At 32.7% G+C, this 21,253-nt stretch overlaps 3 protein-coding genes across 7 annotated transcripts in view; 1 reads left to right on the forward strand and 2 right to left on the reverse strand.

The window, feature by feature from the left end:
• Window positions 1-5,217: 5,217 nt before the first annotated feature.
• Window positions 5,218-6,762, reverse strand: LOC106116226 (uncharacterized). Its single transcript, XM_013309983.1, has 2 exons — window positions 6,663-6,762; window positions 5,218-6,230 (listed from the first exon to the last, which is right to left on the reverse strand). Exons 1-2 carry the CDS (start codon window positions 6,739-6,741, stop codon window positions 5,254-5,256), a joined length of 1,056 nt encoding a protein of 351 aa, XP_013165437.1. The 5' UTR covers window positions 6,742-6,762; the 3' UTR covers window positions 5,218-5,253.
• Window positions 6,763-7,038: 276 nt separating this feature from the next.
• Window positions 7,039-9,044, forward strand: LOC106116345 (uncharacterized). 2 transcript variants are annotated; one of them, XM_013310133.1, is made up of 5 exons: window positions 7,039-7,197; window positions 7,591-7,761; window positions 8,179-8,332; window positions 8,844-8,908; window positions 8,999-9,044. In XM_013310133.1, the coding sequence occupies exons 1-5, from the start codon at window positions 7,090-7,092 to the stop codon at window positions 9,002-9,004; spliced, it is 504 nt and encodes a 167-aa protein (XP_013165587.1). In that variant the 5' UTR covers window positions 7,039-7,089; the 3' UTR covers window positions 9,005-9,044. The 2 variants fall into 2 exon arrangements, with proteins under 2 accessions (XP_013165587.1, XP_013165586.1); XM_013310132.1 differs by lacking the exon at window positions 8,999-9,044 and having other exon boundaries at window positions 8,844-8,972.
• A 1,100-nt stretch (window positions 9,045-10,144) lies between these two features.
• CKIalpha (casein kinase I alpha) overlaps window positions 10,145-21,253 on the reverse strand; it is a 19,613-nt gene continuing 8,504 nt past the window's right edge. Inside the window, exons 3-9 of one of the 4 annotated variants that reach the window (XM_013310130.1) lie at window positions 19,854-19,975; window positions 18,578-18,772; window positions 17,722-17,821; window positions 15,115-15,217; window positions 14,739-14,825; window positions 14,143-14,316; window positions 10,145-12,002 (exon numbers count right to left, since the gene is read on the reverse strand). In XM_013310130.1, the coding sequence (XP_013165584.1) occupies window positions 12,000-12,002; window positions 14,143-14,316; window positions 14,739-14,825; window positions 15,115-15,217; window positions 17,722-17,821; window positions 18,578-18,772; window positions 19,854-19,975 (784 nt within the window). In that variant the 3' untranslated portion in view covers window positions 10,145-11,999. Of the gene's footprint in view, window positions 12,003-12,813; window positions 13,380-14,142; window positions 14,317-14,738; window positions 14,826-15,114; window positions 15,218-17,721; window positions 17,822-18,577; window positions 18,773-19,853; window positions 19,976-21,253 lie in introns of those variants that run through there. The other 3 variants (XM_013310129.1, XM_013310128.1, XM_013310127.1) reach the window with 3 other exon arrangements.

A 21,253-nucleotide genomic window follows, 5' to 3' on the forward strand; every position in this document is an offset into this window, starting at 1 on the left:
ACATCCATATATCCAAACATTTATAATATTATTAACATAGTTTAGTTATAACGACTTTTTTGTAGACCCTAAACGCGGATAGAGTCGCGATCTCGGGTGAGAGCCAGACTTTAACATATTTAAAAAAAGTTGCGATTTAAATATTACTACGATTCCTTCTAAATTGAATGCAATATTTAATAATGACCCAATGGCATAGATAAAGTTTTCAAGACGTCAAGCTGTGAGCAATGACAACACTTTATTCAGCCAAATTACAACAGCGCCCTCTAACAAATGAGTACCCCATACGGAGAAATGTTAACGGACATCCGATATTTCTTAACTTATTCGATGCAAATAAAGACGTGGGAATATGTCTAATTTGCCCCATGTTTATTGTAAACACGTTTTATTTATTGCATTAGTTAAAAATATGTCAGACTCGTAAAATAGTCGGATTCTTAAATGGTGGTACCAAATGAATATAATTTTGAATCTTAACAATCTTTCTTAGTAGATAACTCTAGAGCGTCGGTGGCTCAGTGGTCAAGCACTTGACTTGCAATCTGCAGGTCCTGGGTTCGAATCCCGCCATGTACCAATGTGTTTTTCGGTTTCCGATTTACATATGTACATTTATCCGAGGTTCTTACTGTGAAGGAAAACATCGTGATGCAACCTGCACATATCTGAGAAGAAATTCAAAGATATGTGTGAAGTCAACCAACCCGCACTTGGTCAGCGTGGTTGACTATGGCCTAATCACCCTTAACTTAGGGTAGGCTCTGAGCCCCTCGGTGGGGACGTATAGTGAGCTGATGATGATGATGAACTCTAAAATAGCTGAACGGATCTCGATGAAATGCGGTAGACAGATTACTGTAATAAAAAGGCGTATTATTTTTTTTAAATTCCGTTGCAAAGTTAATCAGTATTAAATTTTATTTAACACATATTATTATGAAGTAGCATAAAATATTAAAAAATTAAATCTTACTAATATTATAAATGCGGACGGATGGATGTTTGGAGGTATCTCTGGAACGGCTGAATGGATCTCGCTGAAATTTGACATACAGAAGATACCTGGTAGAACACATAGGTTACTAATTAAGTTATTTTTGTGTAACGGGCAGTAACAAACTTTATAAGTGGGTTTTAAAATAATACTTTATTTTCAATTCAAAACTTCTATACGTATCAGAATTAGTTACGCAAAGAGTTTTAAATTAAAACGAATACAAAAAATACAAACATATCGATACATCATCCATTATATTTTCAATAAAAAAAATGCAATGTTCAAACATAAATACTTTCGAGTACGGACTTCCGTTCTTGTATCATTTGAACAATTTGTAGTAAAAATGTTTTGACTTCGCCATTGTGAAATGAATAAAGCGATCGCACTTGTGAGATGAAAAGGAATTTTTGGAATCGTTTACAATTATTATATTTCCTAACCTCCATTAATTTAATGTCATATGACAGGGCTAGGCTATAATAAAATAGTTATAAATAAATCTCACGTGTCCTTAGCTGTAATAATAGTAATAACCTAAAAATATACTCATTGTCTAAGTGCCTCCATTTCTAATTTACTTCTTACTAACTGTCAACCGCGAATTAAAAAAAAACTTAATAAATAGCCTATGTGTTCTTCCAGACTATGGTCTATATGTATACCAAATTTCATCAAGATCCGTTGAGCCGTTCCGATAATTCGTTCTAACAAACATCCATCCATCCATCCATGTAAACTTTCGCATTTATACTAGTAAGATATTCAATATTTAAGTTTAGTCTTTACATCAATATGTTTTCAGCCTAAAACCTTGTGTCGTGTATAGAATTTAAAAAACTGTCATTGTAAAAAAAATATTCCCGCGAAAAAAATGGTCAGATTAGAGGTGTGACCCGAAAGTTATCCAAAAAATCAACACGGGGATTTTCTTTAAAAATGCTGGGAATCAGACATAATTTTATTTATTCCATAACCCGCCTACAAGCCGAACAAATTTTTTGAATGGATAAATTTATAGCGCGTATCCGAATTAATGGGATAGATTAAAAAAAAAACTTTTGACGTTTAACGCAGGTGGCGCGCAAGAAATGAATTCATGCAAGATATTAATGACTCGACCAATGTAAACATTCATTGTTTGGTTCCAAACGTTTTGTAAATCGCGAAAAGGGCCAGAGTCCAATAAAGTAAAAAAAAAACTAACTACAAACATTCTTCATAAAATCTATTCGATGAATAAAAAGCTAACATTCCCTATGCTAAAAAACCTAAACGAAAATGAAATGTAATTTACAAGTTATTGATTTCACGAATTTATTTTTATTTTAACCGATTAGTGCATAAAGTTTATTAACGCCTTTTTCATAATGATCACTGTAATATATTTTCATTTCGAGTGTATTTGACAATTAAATTGTATAAAATATTTTATCAATATGAAAGTTTAGATTTTATAGCCCGTCCGATAAATCGCTTCCCGGAATGTCATACCAACAGTATTACCACTTCATATATATATTACACTACTGTTTAAAAAAATAAATGGTTAGTAAAATATATATAACTCCTAAAATAACAATTTTATTGGCGTCCGATTTATCGAACGTTATGCAGTAATGGGTTAAAGCGTAATATTCAGTATAACATCGGATATTGATTAAATCTAGACTTACTATATTTAAAAAGTCCTAACTAGTCGAATTTATAATTAGCTAATTGTTGACATATGGTTTTCAAGGTCATAAATTAGTTAGAAATAAGTCGCAGTAGTTGTCATTGTCCGTCATGGGAACTTTAGTCAGGTGAATCACTCCTACATTTAGTATTTTTTATACCAGCTACCTGGCGGCCTTAGGCTACTTGCGTTTATCAATTTATAGTGACCATATTTTGCTAGAATCTCAGTATTTTTAAAACTATAAGATGAGGATAACAAATTAAAAAATAGGTTCGGTATTTTCATAGTGTCTTAAATTGTTTATGGTTGCGTATTGAACTTGTTTTTACGATTTAAGTGAAAGTATGTGTAACATAAACTGTTATTAATATTTATGTTTTGATGTTGTTTTTAAAATTACAATAATTCTGGAATTATAATAAATTTAAAATATCTTAATGTGAATAAAATTTATAATCAATTTTCATTTTAACAAAAGCTATCCACCCTACTTCTAAGTAACAGAGTTACGTTAACAATACAAATAGAGTTATTTACCATAGTCATTGCGTTATAATGCTCATTCATGATTTCAAATCGCTAGAAAAAAAATCTACAAATGCATTCTCACGAAACGCACCTACTTCAAGTGACTTTTGTGCAATTCGTTTCGTGCAGGTCCAAACTACGCGCGCTTTTTGACGTTTGACATTGACAATTGAACTTTTTTATTGTCGTTAGTACGTTGCATGATCGATTTGGTCCGATTTTTGTGTTTGTTTAGTCGACCTTTTTGCCATTTGACATGAAGTATGCACCTTGTGCAAACTCCCACGCAGTATGGAAGGACAACAATTAACAAAATAGAATCTAACCAAACAACTGTAATTTTTTTATTGCTTATTAGGTATTGATATCATCTTTTCAAATTATAGTCTTTAACGAAATATATATAATATAACGTACTTTATAATCTATATGTTATTTCAAGCACAACCCTAAGGAAAGTCTTGTAGAAAAAGCCCGCGACGCTTCCAAAATGGCGGCCACCCACTGCGCGCGATTTGTCACCAAACTATACGCTAATGATCCCGCGTTGCGATGACATACAAAATAAATACGCGGATGTGAGAATTGTGGTTTAGGACATTGCTTTTTCAATAGTATAAAAAAATGTAATTGTTAATTTATTACTTCTTCCGTCCTAAATATTATTTATTAAAACTAACTGCATCAAAAACATAATGGTCTCGGGTACGGATTGTTCAATAAAAGTAATGGATTTCAATCTGACATATTTCTAAAGTTTAAGCATTAATTTAGGTTGATAAGAAAAAAGTATTTTGAGGTTCGATTGAAGTGTTTGTTGCTAAAGTAAAAAAATATGCGTTCCTACATCTCTGGATAGATTTGGATAAAATGATAGGTTGGTGTTTGATATTATTTTCATTATTTACTGCTACACTGAGGGAGACCCTTAGTGGTATTAGTATAAGTAAATGCATAGTAAAAACTTTAATAAACGATAGTTTGAAGTAAATTAAATCTGAGCTTAGCAGTTAGACTTTCATATAACTTTATCTCCCATTACACTAAGCCGAAGTTACTCCTATAAAACCCTTAATTGCTTCTCAACACTTCACTGTCATAAAACTTCGCAACAATATAAATTTAGCAATCGCAACCCCAATGTGTCAGCACAATAAATCAAATAAACAATCACATGAAATACATACGCGTACAAAAACGTATTGTGTAAAAGTCCCTCAACATAACCGCGTATTGCACAATACATATCCTTGGTAGAGACCACACAAAGTAATATTCAAAAACTAGCTGCTCCGACTCCGTTCGGACGTAATTAAAAACGTAATTAGTAGCCTATGTGTTCTATATGTATGCCAAATTTCATCGATATCCATTTAGCCATTTAGGAGATACTTTCAAACAAACATCCATCTAAACATTCGCATTTATAATATTAGTAATATGTAAATTAATTAATTTATATGTTCTAATTTAATTTGAACATATAACTAGTTTTGTCTCGTTTTCAAGAACGAAATGTAACAAATAAAATTCATAATCTGACATTTAATATGTGTTCAATGTAATATTAGACAATTGAATTTGAGAAACATAACGAGATATAAGAGTAAGCGTTTCTATTGAAAAACGTGTACAAAATCATGCCACTTTGAAAGAAAAAACAAAACACAATGTTTTAATATTACTTTTAAAGCTGAGGAATTTCACTCCGATAGTTATAAAAACTTTTATCCTGTAATTATTTCTTACTAGCTGTCACCCGCGACTCCGTCCGCGTGGTTATATAAAAAAACTTAATATATAGATAAGTTAAATAAAAAGCAGCTCTTGAAGGCATAAATTCGAAAAAGAATAAATAGTATCCTATGTCCGTCTCCTGGCTCTAAGCTACCTTCTCACCAATTTTCAGGCATATCGGTAGAGCCGTTCTTGAGTTATAAATAGTGTAACTAACACGACTTTCTTTTATATATATTTTCAATTACATTTTAAGCAAATAAAAACAATATTTATTAAGCAAATTTAATATGAAATTTTGTTTCTACAACTCGTCTTTAACAACAGCATATTTCAATTCTTGTACGTATTTTTCTAAAACTGCGTAAATATCAGTTTTATTCATTCCATACTTTTCAAATGCTCTATCATTCGATTTATCGTTAACAAATTGGTATAATTCATTAAAAACTTCAATCGGTCTAGACTTTCCTTTATATGTGTTTAAACAAAACGGTTTTATCTTTTTAACAAGTTCAAACATCGAAGATATAATCTGTCCAGTTCTAGGTATAAAAGGTAATGAACTTTCAAATATATTAAGCAATCCATCACACACGTGCGATGTCGACATTCTTTCAATCAGACCAATTCTTTGGTACATCACTAAATCTTCCGCGTTTTCTCTAGTCCTCGGTGTCTCTCTAGCTTTAATATGTTCATCGAGAATTTTATTAAATAAATCCAATAATGTATGAATAACTGTTATATCTAAATTACTTATTTGATGATAAAATGGATCAAGACCTTTAAGTTTCATAACACGTGCTTGCATTTTAGGGTTACCAGGCAACCATGAATGTAAAATATCTAACGCGTAAGCTTTTAATGATAAATTGTGGTCATTTTCAAATATATCTAAAAGATTATCTAAAATGCTAACTGGGATTATTGCCTTTGCTGTCGTTGGTGCAATATCTAGCAATTGTTTTGTTAATATTAAAAATTGTCGACGTAATGGTGTGTGTATTACTTTTAAATACGGAGCGACTACTCGATCTAAACCTTTCGCGCGTAGAAATTTGTACACATTATTAGAATTAATGTTTAAATCAATAAAAGCCTGTACTATATCTGACATTTCATCGTAAATATCAATAGTGTTTTCCAAAGCAGTGACATCTTCATCTGAAGCCTTGTTTAACTGACGTGCTGTTTCCTCAAACATTTCAATGTACTTCTCAATGTTATCTTGTGGGAATTCTTCAGTTGTCTTTTCATTTGGCGTTTCATTATCGTCGCCTGGAAATTAAGTTAATATTTTAATCATGTGAAGATATTTAAATAAATCAATTATAGAGCGGATATTCCAAACATTTTTTTTATAAAAGAAGGGGTCAAACGAGCGCCGGGAACACCGAGGTGATCAACGACACCCATGGACATCTGCAACACCAGAGGAACCGCAGATGCGTTGCCGGCCTTTAAGGAAATGGTATGCCCGCTTCTTGAAGGTACCTAAGTCGTATTTTTTCTACAAATTTTCGAACGTTTCAATGTAGGTATTGTTAGTGGTAATAAGCTATTGTCTTCTTGTTTGCTAAATATTGGTTTCACAACTTAAATTAAGTAGATTTGGTCTAGGTGCCGCTTGTTGAGGGAAATCCTGCAACGAACCTTGATTTTCAACTTTACTGAAGCGATTGTATAAAAAAAATACAAAACACAGTTTACCTTCAGCAATGTCAGTTGCAGAATAGCCTTTTAAAAATAAAGAAAACACAAAAAAACTGATAATTAAATAGTTATTCATCTTGTATTTAATTTATCTTAATTATTCTGCGTCAACTTCTGACAGATAAAAAAAATTATGAAAGAATTAATATGGTTTCAGCCAGTATACAATGAAGATAGGAAATTAACCATTTTTTTATTAAATTATATAATCTGTAGTTGCTTTTAAACATTAAAATTGAATCTTTTCTCAAATTATTTGAGAACTAAATGGATGTACAAAATTAAATCGGAAATATTTGTGGGCAATTTAAAAAAATTGGCAATGAATAAAACTCATACTCTTTGAGATAATTTACCAGTAGAAAGTATTCTGACAAAAAGACAAGCATGTCACCTACAAATAAATGATAAATTGTTGTAGTTAATGAATTTAAACGGCCTAATGGAAACTCTTAAAAATTATCTACATGGCCATTTGAATAGGACTCTATCGCCGCGGGCGACTGTCGCTATTATATCTATTATAAGTTTGGTTTGTATTTTATTATTAAGATTTGTTATTACTAAGATGTTATATCCAAAGACTTCGGGAAAAATAAATAAGTTGGACCCACCAGTTAGATTAGGCATAGTTCAAGGTTGCAAAATGAAAAGGGGGATAATTATTTTATAAACGTTAGAAATAGATGTTAAATAGGTAAAGCATTGTTGGATTTTTGGTAACTTATTAATTGACATGAATATATCTTAATCCTTATGAATATTTCGAGTAATTTACAAAAGAATCTAGTTGCTATTAGACGACAAAATTGTTATTATTTATAAAATTATTGACAAAGTTGAAGTATAAATAATTATAGCAACGCTGCGTAGTGGAAAAGGGGCTTTATAATGCAAGCGAGATTTTTATAATCTATGTCATCAGGTGGCAAGTTTCGCGGACTTCGTGACGAGTCAGATGATCCCAGAGGATGCGTGTCAGTCGTGCAGGAGCAACAATGTGCTGCGTCTGCGCGCCAATATCTACTGCCTCAGAAGTCTGCTGCTCAAACTGTTCCAAGTTGCCAACTTAATATTATTGCTCGGTTGCATTATTGTAAGATGTTTTATTACTTCTTTCTGCTGTGCAAATGTTTAGAAAAATATCATTTGGTAGTTCAAAATTCAAATGCATTTGCAACCCCTTATATTAGGAGACTTATGGATGAAGTTTCGCTAATTTTCCTCCTTCTTCCATTAAAATACTTAGAGTTTGGTTCAAATTAAAATTAAATTTAATAGGCATAGGAACTTCGTAGTTGAAATATAACAATACTACTGGCGCCATCTGCTACACACATTGAAAACCATAAGTGTGTTTTCAAGAGCCCTTGCAATAAATCGCTTTAAACGATTATTGATCAACTTCCAAAATTGAAACTTTTTTTTATTATATTCAGTAGCTACACCACTTCATCACTGATGAATTGGCAAATTAAAAGTTGCCACTTCAATTATTTTTTTATTTGTACAGGAGAATTCAATAATGATGCAGTTATACATTTGGTATACGCTGTCGTTCGTCGTGTTCGGCTTTGTGGTTACGCTCGTGGAATTCCTGAGCCGCATCAAACGCGAACAGGTCTGGACTTTCATGGCCCTATTTGCAGACGTTTTATATTTATTTGGTAAGTAAACACTTAAATTGGACAGATTATATAAAATTTCAATTCAATTACAATCCAAAACCGTTATGTGTGTCCTATAGTTAAATTTTCGCTAAAACTCGGAAATATCAAAATATTTCCACAAGAAAACCTATTTTCTTTTTATAGCAAAAGGTGAAAAATGACGAAGCGGCCACTTAAATACGCTAAAATAGCGAAGTGACCTTGAACCAGACATTGGCATTGAGTTGTCAACCTTTATTCCCATGTGTCCCTGCCATTGCAAAATCAACCTTCCTTCCTTATTAGAACAGGGTGGGATAGAGAAAAGGAGTAAAATTAATCGTCCGGCACGCACTCATCAGGCAAAACGCAGTATTACTTCCACTTGATGCATATCTTTTGTATGGTCGTAGTATTGCACTGGTCGAGCCAGCTCTTTCGTATAAAAGATTTCATTGCTCTGCCATTATTATTAGTAACTACTATCACTTGAATAAAATTGTAGCAGCAATATTTATTTTATTTCCAGTTATTTTCTGGTGTCTACCGATAATAGATACTTACAGGAAATCGTTGAAAGGCGACAATCCATTGGTGAGAAATTCCGCTGAAGATGTCGTTTAAAATTGTTTGTTTTTATTAAAATGTAGTAATGTTATATTGTTTTAATATTATTTATTCTAGAAATAGGTAGCACATAAAGGTATAGGTAAAATTTTTAACGAGAAAAGATTGGAGCTAGAAAGAAATCGAAAGTCTTATAAAACAAAAAATCCGAAATCTCGACTGCCTCTTATCAGAGTATCTCATTCACGAAAAAAAGGAACTCAATAAAACAACAAAAATCATTTTACAATTATATTTATTATTTTATTATTAAGTGCAGCACATTTACTCCACCGGGGACAAGATTGTATTAAAACTATTATTTTGAATAATCTTCGTGACTTTAAGGGAATATTGAGATCCATTATATCACAAGACGAAATTAAAGGTTTGGATCACTTTCAGTCCTTGCTTTAGTATACTAAATTTATACTTGGGATGAAAAAAAAAACAACAAATTATAAACCATCTCCTTTTTGAAGACGGTTAAAAATCTATGCCAAGAGCAGTTGTTTCAGAGGAATAGGCAGATAAGCCAAAATTAATCATGATTTTGGAACATTACTTTTTTTGCATGCGTTAGTTACTTTTTATTCAGTTTTTTATAACCTTATCCTTTCGCACAGCGATTGTCATTGTCATTGGCTTTAAAACTTTTGTCCATTTTGTAATATAAAAAATAAAACAATAACGGAACGTAATTTAAGCCCTATCGATTCCTTGCAAAGTTGACAAGTTGCGGTGACAGCTGTCAAAAAAAGCGCGTTAATTTGTGTAGTCAAAATTTCAAGACGACCAAGATGATAGGTAAAATAAAAGGAAGACGCGAGTTATCTATAAATAGGCTATTAAAAGGAGAAAATATGAAAAATCAAGAATCTATGTATTATTAAAGTATTTCATGAGAACAAAGAAAAAATCGATAGCTGTAACGAGAAACACAGATCGTAGTTTCAGTTCATTTAGTGTTGTAAAAAAAATCTTTGGTACATGCAAACCAAACCATCAAAATCATACAAAATATAAGTGAAAACTGTATTGAGTAACATTTTTATTGCATTGACATGTATTTAAGTCCTGTTCAAAGGTATGTTTGCTCAATACTTCTAATTGGCGCGAAAATACATCCGTAATTAATTTAATTGGACCTTCATATCAATCAGAGAATATTTTATTTAAACGATTTTAATAAAAATTTACTGAAAAGGTAAATAAAAAAAATAATTTCTTCACCACAAAACAATACTTCCATTTTATTGAGTTAGGCCGGTTACCTAAGTTGATTGGGGATAAGACAATTTCCAAATAAAAAAACTGCCACTAAGAGTTAGTTTTTAAGGGAGGTTCTTAGATTAGATTTTGATAAATCTAAACTAAGGGGACCACTTAACAGTGCAGAGTATTTTGGTCATAACAAATCCTTGTCCCCTTTTCATTCATCAAACAATCACACAGTTATTTTAAATTTAATTCGCGACACCCGTCTTAAATATAGGCGATGTAATTCGTACTTACTGTATCGTTCATACAAAAATATCGCTAATTGTCGATCGTGCAGGGAAGGGAAGGGGAAGGGTATTGGAAGGGTAGAAGACGGGTGCCGTGATTCACCTTAAAACTATGTGTTCCTTAGAGAAAAAAATTAAACACTGATGTGGACACTGTCTCATATTTACAATTTGCCTTTTTAAAACATCAAAATAAACGTAAATACAAAAAATGTAACCAGATCGCTAACCAATCGGCCTAGTCTATGTACAATTTAGTCGATCGGCCGAAAACATTTTGTAATCTGCCAATCGGCAGCAAATCTGGTTGCTTAAGACTAATTTTTTTTTAGTTTTTCCATTTTTTTTTCATCATCGCATTACAGAAACCTATTTATTAGTTAATCGATAATTTTAATGAACATATTTAATTACTTTTAGCCAATAATTCGCTTCTAAAAAACGGTTATGTTTAACTTTCATTTAGCAACATGCCAAATTGAAACATTACCGTCTACAATACCTACTAATTAATAAAGAGTTTTTGTAACACTAGCAAATTAGGAAAACTAACATCGAATTAATAATTAAAAGAAAAAACTAAGTTACTTCAAAGGGTTACTACATTAACTAAGAGAACGAATTTATTTGTCCTTCCACTTACATAAATTTGACAACGGTTTTATTATATATTCTCTATATATACTTATATTTTATAGCAGTCCATCGACGCACACTTCAAAAAAATCTAATTAAAAAAAAAACCTTTTACATTGTGTAGGAGTACACAGAATTAGCAAATTAAATTTCATTTTTTTTTTATCTAATTATAAAATTATTTAATATAATTTTTAGATCGTTAAATTAAAAAGGCCTCTGTTAGAAAAAGGTTATACGTCATTTTAGCGTTCGACGCCTGCATATTGCAATTACTGCACTGAACCAAATTAAGCCAAAAATAAAAACCATATTTAAAAAAAAAAATTTTATCTCCATACAACATGAGTATTGAAATTGTATTTTATTTTGTATAGACCATAATCCACCAAATCACAATAACTTCCTAAAACTGACTAACCGTTTAGAAAACCTTTGTTACAAATTAAATGGTCAACCATTTCTTGCAAGTTCTCATAAACAAAACTTCAAAGAACCAAATTATATGATCCATACAAAACAAAATCACAAAACCGTCCAAAACCTACGACCAATCTTGGCATAGCTGTCCGAGTTGATCCCTATAGAGTCAACTTAAAAAATGATTTCGAGTCACAACTTTCTATCGGTCCTATGAAAGTTAAACTTTTTAGAGTTGAGCCCTTGAAAGTCACACTTTCTAGAATAGAGTCGTTAAAAGTCAGACTTTCCAGAGTTGAGTCCTTGAAAATCAGACTTTTCGGGTTTGAGTTTTTCTAAATAACGGTTTATTTTTGGCTTAAAGTGGTTCATCGACGCATATTACAGCGCCGGCGTGCAGCAAGCGGGGCCGGCGACACACACACAAACACACACACAAATCGGGGCGCACTCGGATGCTATCGCGTTCTCTTTCTCGCCGGACCGCTTGTAGCCGCCGAACGCCTCACTCGTTTTCACTGAAAATTAAAAAAAATATCACATTAATTATTTCACCTATGTCACTACAGAACTTAAGTCTTACTTAGTGTTTATTTAGTATGAGAAAAGTACACTAATAGTTTGTAACCAATTAACAAATTTAAATGCGTTAGCTTGCCCGGTAAGACGATTATTTGTCAAAAAATATATAAAACCTTCTTAGACATAAGAAAAGCCAAAAGAAAAAAAGACATGACAGCTACAATATAAGAATCTTGACATTTTGAAATCGACAGCGGGGCGCTAGTGAGCTATCATTAGTTTGACTTATGTCCATCGGACCAGATAAATTTGTAGGTCTACAGTATAAATTTCTCATGCTAAATATTCTCTAAGTAAATCTCTTTGCACACATAACGACTATGTTTTATGAAGACATGCTATTAATACTGAAATTAAGTGAGAAAACTTAATGAGATGTATGAATTATGTTTGGTTAAAGTTAATTTAGTGATAATATGATATGATACTGTGGTTTTAAAAATATTTAAATACACTAATATTGTATAGATGATAAACGCTTTTGATAAAATTCGACCAATGACAAGAGATGACGTCATCAAAATTACTGACTACTAAATATTTTATCAAATTAAAAATTAAGATTTTTATGTACATGGTTTTACTAAATTAACTACTAAACATTATGTAACGAGAATATACAATCAGTTCCTTACATTTTGGAAAAATCAATGTTTAATTTTCATTAAACGTAAATAGTTTATGAATTAAAAAAAAAACAAAGTTTGAAAATAATTCATGTTTAATATTAATATACTATTCTTTTAAGCACTCAATGGATTGAGAATTATATATAATAAAGTTTCTTTTGCTTTGACTTTTTACATTATCAATATAAAAAAAGTAATAAAACATCACATTATATTATTAGTGGACAAAATTGTTATCGTCAGTTTCATGCGAGTTGGACAATATCATCTCCGCCCTACTAAACAATTTAACTACGACATTTATATTCCATATAAAAACTACAAGAAGAAACTTTTAAAAGCCCTTATTATATAGAAAAAAAAATTTCAACCCATATCTCAGCCACAAATCTAACAATACCAAACATTACTAAATTAACAAGATAAAAAAATCAAATTTTGCCTAAAAATACTGATAATTTGGTATCTCCCACACAACATGTGATTTCCCGTCAAATTTTGACTTATTATAAATTAGATATTGTTCAATATGAGAACAAAATATTTTAGTATGTATGTACGGTGTATGTATGGGTTAGGTTAGGAGATGGCGGTTAGTTTCTTCTTCATTTGGCTGACGGACTGGTGGCCCTTCACTGTCTGTTTGTTAGCTGCGGAGTCGGCGGTCGCATGCGCCGACTTCACCTAAGAAGAAAGCTTCAATTTGACGGAAATCTACACTTAGTAAAAACAAGGATATCTGTACAGGTGAGGGGCGCTACTATCGCGGTTATTCCTATCTGAATGTATATAAAACCTGCTTAGACATAAAAGAGAAAAATTTAAATGATTTTGTGACACTTTTTCAGAGGGGCGCTAGTGAGCTGACAAAATTTAGTTTCGACTCATGCCCACCGGAACAGATATCCTTGTTGGTGTATAAGTGAATGAAACAGAATGACTAAGAGATAGGAAAACTGACTGAAAGCACGACAAGGGACAAGGGAGATTAAAATGGGATTAAATGTAGACAAGTATTGTTAGTAGATAGCGCATGAAATGATTATAAATCCAGGTAGATTTTGAATACGTGTAAGGACTAAGTGCGAGGTTAAGTCGTTTCAATATTGCGGTCAAGTAATATTTAATATGTGGTCTAGATCTGTAACAAAATTAACTTTATACCTAAAACTCCAACAGTCAGATGTGAGGTCAGGTCAACTCAGTTCTGAGGCTACGTAAGTTTATGCAAATTATTATGCCAGTGCGAGGTTGGCAGAGGCGTGTGGTCAAATTAAGTGTAAGATAAGAGGACTTGTGAGGTCATGTAAGGTGTGAGGTCATGTGAGGTGTGAGGTCATGTAACGGGTGAGGTGTTGCGGTTCGGCATGAGGCGATGTGCGGTGGTGTGAGGTGGTGTGAGGTGTTGCGAGGCGGTGTGAGGCGACGTGTGAGGCGGGTGCAGTACCTCGTTGTTGGGCGGCGGCTGCGGCGGCTGCTGCGCGCGGCGCTGCACGGAGGGCGAGCGACGGTCGGCGGCGGCGGCGCCCGCCTCCATGGTCTGCTTGCGCTGCCGCAGGATGGTCCAGTCGAACGTGTAGTCGTACTGGTAGTTCATCGTGCGGAACAGGATGCGGAACAGCTGACATACAAACAAACAAACAATACTTCAATGTCATATTCATCAATCCATCTGTGAAACAATTATTTTACACTTAATTACTCTTCAGTATAGAAATCATAATTGTCCTAAGTACTACTTTCGTTTATCTCTTACAGCCATTGTATTTGAATTCATTTTTACACAATTTTACATAATCATTCAGTTATGGAAAACTTATTAATATCTATATATGATCCATTACATCGTCGTAACATCGTGATGCAACCTGCACATATCTGAGAAGAAATTCAAAGATATGTGTGAAGTCAACCAACCCGCACTTGGCCAGCGTGGTTGACTATGGCCTAATCACCCTTAACTTAGGGGACGTATAGTGAGCTGATGATGATGATCCATTACAAAATTTTCCAAGTATTTAGTAAGTATTAAACGTTAATTACCTGTCTAAGATACATGTAGTCAGGCGCCTCGTCGAATGTGAGCCCGCGGCAGTAATTTAAATACATCGCAAACTCGGCCGGGAAGCCCTGTCCACGACAAATACATACTAAATTAATCAAAACATATAAGATCAAACACATGAAAATGACAAAATATTAATTTTGAACATAGAAAATACCCACAAAGGACAAACACAAATGAAATTTGGCATAAAAAAATAATTCCCACGAAATAAATTAAATGTTGTTTCTTAATACAATAACTCTAAACTTTGCAACGATTTTTTTTATGTCTCCTAATTCAGTTTTTGTTTTTATTTACTAGTATTTTAAATATAATAAATGATCAGTTTTGTATATGTTAGACAATACTTACCTTGCAGAGCACTTCAACGGGCGTTGACATCTTCTTCTCGCTAATTCTTTCGTATTTCTGCTTCTTTGTTATAGCTTTCAGTCCCTGCCATGGCAAAGAGCCCCTGAAACATTACAATAAAAACTGCTTATTAACAGAATACAATAATTTGCAAAGGTTATTAAAAACCAAAGAAAAAATAACACGTTTCTTGACTAACACAATACATAATAAGTCTTATAACATACGGAATATAGAAAAAAAAATTGAAATATTGCTAATACAGAAAACACAACTTTGTCGACATCGAAGAGACGAATCATCAACCTGCCCTTATGTCTACGGAGGGTTGGCACAGTATGTATTACTCCATACATCTCCAACAGGCGTCATATCTGAACCTACTCCATTCTTACGAATCTTTTTCGTTTATAAGTTCTGATGCGATTTACAGTTAAAAATATACGCTATATAAATTAAACGGTTTACCAAAGGTTAAAACATACATACTAGGAACTGCCTAGCAACAGTACTCTTAGAGTTTTATAACAGTTCACCAAAGCATTATTATATAAACCTATTATGCATAAATCTGTACATTGCCAATTTAGAAAGTCGGTCAGATATACAACAGATAAGATATAGTTTTGTGTTGTGCTGTTTTTATAATTTTTAACCACCGATTTATTATTGTTTTTTACTAACGGCTTGATACGACTTTTATCTACTAAATATACTAGCTATCGCCCGTGACTACGTCTGCGCGGCTTAAAAAACCTTTATAAGTAGCCTATGTGTTCGTTCAGAGTATGTTCTACATATATGCCAAATTGCATCAAGATCCTTTTCCGAAGATACTTTGTACTAAACATCCATCCATCCATCTAAAATTTCGTATTTATAATATTAGTAAGATAAATAATATTAATACCTATATTACTTTGAGATAATGTAAAGGAGAGACATTTTTTAATATCTGATAGTTAAAATGTGAATAAAAGTTAAGCTATTTTTGGAAGCAATTTTTTTTATTTGAATGGATAACTAACAAAAAAATTCATAATAAATAAAAAATATTTAACACTATTTCTACCTATACATACATAAAAAGAATCTCATACAATGTCTAACGGTAACTTTGAACGTCAAACTAAAATCGACCTTCAATCCAACATCAAGTAAATTTAAACTTTAAACCACGATACATAAAGGTTAAATTTCACAAAACTATCATCAAATTATACAAGACGGTTAGAAAGAAACGTATAAAAACGTATTGTGTAAGTATGTCGGTCAGTTTTTCGTGTGTAGGTCAAAGAAATCCGTCTCAACTCGCTTCATACGTCATACGTCGACACAAAGCATTCGCTATGTGAGGTAGGACCAATACTAAGCGCTTACTACTGCACTGTGGGTTTCTGAGACTAGTCCCCGATTAAAATATATCATCTCTGTTTTGTCAAATAAGACAGAGATTACGATATGTTTTAAAGATTTTGTTCTCAGAAAGCATCGAGTGAAAGAGCATATGCGTAGGATGTGGGTAGATTTAGATATGACGGCTGATAAAGATGTATGGAAGAGTAGTACATATGTGCCAACCCTCAATAGGGATAAAGGTAGGTAGATGATAGTTGGTTATGAAACCAACGGTCGCGGTAAAAACCACTTAGGGAGCACCTTAGTGTAGATTTTGTATGACAAATCTATTTAAATTTGAATCAATGTTCATAATTCATCATTTAATTGTTACTTAGTGTCGTCCACTAATCAAATGAGACTGAAAAGAGGGGAGGGGTTCCAAAAAAAATCACGAAATATCACGGGGCGCTATATCATGTGTATTTTTTGACCGTTGACAAAAATTTAAATTTAATAGTATTAAAAAAAATCCAATTTTATGTACAGGGTGTTATTTTATCAGAAAATATATTTTTTTTCCAAATTCGAAGCTTTATCATCAAAATTGTTTACAATAAGTTTCTACTACCCACAATTTATTTATTTTTAATAAAGAAACACTATATTACGCAAATGTTTTATTTTGGCATAAAGTCCGCGGTAGTAGCTGATAAAATTTATTAAAAATGTAATAAATGGACACTAAGATTGTTTAAATCAATAAAAAAACCATGAATGTGCGTGTGACTCACAATTTCCGTGAACGGTCACTAAGCGACAGACGTGACGTAGCAACTGGTTTTGTCCAATAAAAAAACGTCACTATACCCAACAGGTCGCGATAAAGTTTTTTTTTTTGTTAATCAAAGACAAACGCGTGTTATATTCAAAAATAACGTATTATGTTTATATTGTATTCAATTTATTTTTTAGAATGCTCAAAAAAGTCAAAATAAGTGTTCTTTAACTATTTGGATAGCTTGAATAATATTTATAGTAATTTTGTTGAAGCTTTTTAGTGAGGCAGTTACCTTACAAATATTATAAATGATCATGTTAAGATGAATGGATGTTTGTTAGAATGTATCTCCAAAACGGCTGCATGGATCTCGCTGAAATTTGGCATAGAACAGTCTGAAAGAACACAGGCTACTAATATATTTTTTAATCCTCACGCGGACGGAGACACTGGCGACAGCTAGTAAATATAAATAAATAGAAACATACCTATTGAAGTACATAAGTACATATCCGAGTGACTCCATGTCGTCTCGCCGCGATTGCTCGATGCCGAGGTGCGCATTGATGGACGCGTAACGTGCCGTACCTGACAAAATTGTTCTTTGTACATATAACCTTAATAAATGGACAGGCTATTAGACTTAGTTTTTTGTGCCTATTTGATTTTTACCATTTTGGTGGTTATAGTTGTAGCGGTGGTGTGAATTCGAACTAATAATATAGATAGAAAACTGTCACGTAACATCAACAGGCACAAAAACTGTAATTTCCAAGCAATCGCCTATCCATTTATAAGGGTCAGTATTTGAAACTGTCTCTTTTGTTGACACAATTTACCCCTTTTATTTGACAGCGTTTATAAGATTATCCAATTTGTTTACAAAGTTTGTCGACGGCTAATTATATGAGCCCACCGATGAGCTCAAAGCATACTAGTCACCTCAAAATTAAAATTTTGGGGTGACTAGCAGTCAAGCATGCTGGCACAGTGCGGCTTGACTTTACAAATATCTTTGAATTTCTTTATGGATATGTGCGGGTAGAAGATAATAATATATTTTGACCCCAATGAGGTGATGAGAAAATGGGTGATTATGTTTATATGCAATTGTAAATCAATCACATGACCTTAAAAGACGTTTAACGGGAAGTCCGGGCACAAGTAACATCCTGTACTATTTTGTTACAATTATAAATATTTTCATATGCAAGCCAACTCCATTGCCACAGCCAAGAGCTTCAAAGAAAGTGTCATTCAACTTCCCCGGAGTGTCATACAGTGGGTTATATAGAGTTTTAATAAATAAATACTTATATAAATATAACAATGTTATGTACTCACCAGTCAAATTCTTATCCTCGCGATAGGATATGTGGGCGCGGGTGCGCAGGTCGCGGAACTTCTTAGCAAGGCCAAAGTCAATCATGTAAAGTTTGTTGCAGTGCCGGCCGATGCCCATCAGGAAGTTGTCTGGCTTTATATCACGGTGGATAAAGCACTTGCAGTGGATAAACTCCACACGACCCAGCATTTGATCTAAAATATGTTACCACTTTAAACCACCAATGAAAGTAATGTGTTAGGGCAGTTGCGGGTTATAGTAAAAGTTTCCTTTAGAATTCTCCATTAATATACATATATAGGTCACAACAATTAATTAATTTAATTTGAAGTTTAAGTGGTTTTTAAATATGTGAAAATATGGGGGCACTAAAAAAATATTTATTCTCAAAGTGGGTAGTAGACAAAATAAGTTTGGGAACCACTGTGTTAGGGGGACATTAATCTCTTGTAAAGAATAATCCATGGGTTATAAACTATATATGGATGAATCAACTTAATAGTTATGTCCAACAAAACTTTAGTCTGAATGAAATGAAGGTTATCAATTCGTCTGTATGTTCTTTTCTTTTTATGTGAGTTACCCGCGTAACTCCGCCCCTGATGCTCCGATTTTGATTTTTTTTTTGTCGGTTTTGCTTGCAGGTTGGGTCCCATTTTTTTCTTAAATTTAATTTGTTAAACATTTCAATGGGTCTCTTTGATGTTTAAACTAATCATAATTATGTTCTATATATTTGTAACAGAGAAAAGCACTGTCATTAAGAATGAATCATGAACAACAGTGTATTAAGAACAGAAGTTTAGGCTAAATAATATATTTTATTAATTACCTTAATAATCCAAATTGTTGCACAAAATACAAACAGAAACAAGGTTAAAGACTGCTTTTATTTTTGAAGACATTTCAACCATTGTTAAAAGTATAAAATCAAAATAAACCAATTATTAACTTTACCTAAAGATATCAAGATTTATTTTAAAGACAGTATAATTAGTATCTTCCTACAACATAACTCACGCACGTAACCTACAGGGGCAGGTAGACACCATGGACCTACATTTAGCAGTCCTGACACACCTTTCTCACTTCTACATACATGCATCTACACATACATGCACATATATTTCTGGTATTCCTTATACCATTCTTTTTGAGTATTTCATCAAACTGGTCTGTACAAATCAATCTGGGATGACCTGATGATGATATACTTCATATCAAATACAAATTACTGTGACTAAATGACATTTTAAACAAAGAAATGATACTGACCGGCTAACATAAGAACAGTCTTGATGGTGAACTGTCGCGAGCAGAAATTGAAGAGGTCCTCGAGGGAAGGCCCCAGCAGATCCATCACAAGGATGTTGTGGTCCTTCTCGTAGCCATACCATCTGGAATACACATCTTATTAACATTGTAATCTTACTAATATTATAAATGCAAAAGTTTAGATGGATGGATGTTAGAAGCTATCAATGGAACAGCTCAACCAATCTTGATGAAATTTGGCACACATGTAGAACATAATCTGGAAGATCACTTAGGCACATACTTATTAAGTTTTGCTGAGCTACAATTGCATATGCATCTAAATCTCTAAATCTCAAAGAGGAGTATGTACAGGAAGAGAATATTTTCCTCTCATCAATCCCACACTGTTCTTATAAGAATAGGGCGGGAAGGTAAAAAAGGTAATATAGATATTTAACTTAAAATAAAATGCATAAATATTACAAAATGATTACCATTATGTACAGTCAGCGTCATATAGATCGTCACAGACAAGATATGCAAATATATAGGTACACCAAAAGTATTCAATTATATCGGTACAACAAAAGTCCTCAAAATGATAGATACATTCACCCTGCTCAAATACATCGGTACATACACAGCGTCAAATATATGAGTACATGCAAGATGCTCATAAATATCGTAGCAGCCACAGCGTCATAAGTAACGAAGCAGTCAAGGTGCGCAAAAATATCGGTACATTTGACAAAATTAAACTCTATCTCTTTATACTTGTGATACAATTTGAAATAAACTACTTCTGTTACATTCATTTGACACTTTGTATTAACATTATAGGTTGTCCGGAAAGTTCGTTCTGATTTACTGACTGTAGCTGAAGTGGATTCATTTTCGGATTTCCACCATTATCAAACGTCACAAAAATTTCTATATTGTGAATAATTTCATTTCATTGGTTGAGATAAAAACTAATTTTTAAAATTTTATCCAATAATAAAAGACGTTTTAGGTATAGAGTCGTACCAATATAATTTAAAAACATTTCCAAAAATTTAAGAGAACAGGGTTTCAATTTTCCTTATAAAGCGGCACGAACTTACTGGGCAACCCAATATTTTTCTTCTCCTGTCATAACGCTTAAATATAAAAGTTTGTCACGCCGAATATGACAGATACGTATTAACTAATATCAAATTTTGCCTTGTCACAATATATATAATACTAGATTGGCGCAGTATTCTAGTATGTTTGCCGTAATATGTAAGTTTACCGGTTCGAATCTCAGGCTACTTTTTTTTAATTTTATCAATCACGGGGTTATTTTTTCATAACCAGTAAAAATTTGGTAATGTAAAATTTTGCTCGACAATTTTTTTTTTATAATTTTCGCTGTCGGGTAGAAAGAAATTTAAATA

Source organism: Papilio xuthus, unplaced genomic scaffold (assembly GCF_000836235.2).
Source record: "Papilio xuthus unplaced genomic scaffold, Pxut_1.1 DF827756.1, whole genome shotgun sequence".
Taxonomy (NCBI): Eukaryota; Metazoa; Arthropoda; class Insecta; order Lepidoptera; family Papilionidae; genus Papilio; species Papilio xuthus.

What these genes read in the sequence shown, in the direction of transcription:
- LOC106116226 (XM_013309983.1), bottom strand. Translation starts at nt 6,741, where the DNA reads ATGAATAACTATTTAATTATCAGTTTTTTTGTGTTTTCTTTATTTTTA. An exon ending in TGCAACTGACATTGCTGAAG is followed by an intron (nt 6,231 to 6,662) that starts GTAAACTGTGTT and finishes CTTAATTTCCAG; the next exon opens with GCGACGATAATGAAACGCCA.
- LOC106116345 (XM_013310132.1), top strand. Translation starts at nt 7,090, where the DNA reads ATGAATTTAAACGGCCTAATGGAAACTCTTAAAAATTATCTACATGGC. An exon ending in TTATATCTATTATAAGTTTG is followed by an intron (nt 7,198 to 7,590) that starts GTTTGTATTTTA and finishes CTATGTCATCAG; the next exon opens with GTGGCAAGTTTCGCGGACTT. An exon ending in TATTGCTCGGTTGCATTATT is followed by an intron (nt 7,762 to 8,178) that starts GTAAGATGTTTT and finishes TTATTTGTACAG; the next exon opens with GAGAATTCAATAATGATGCA.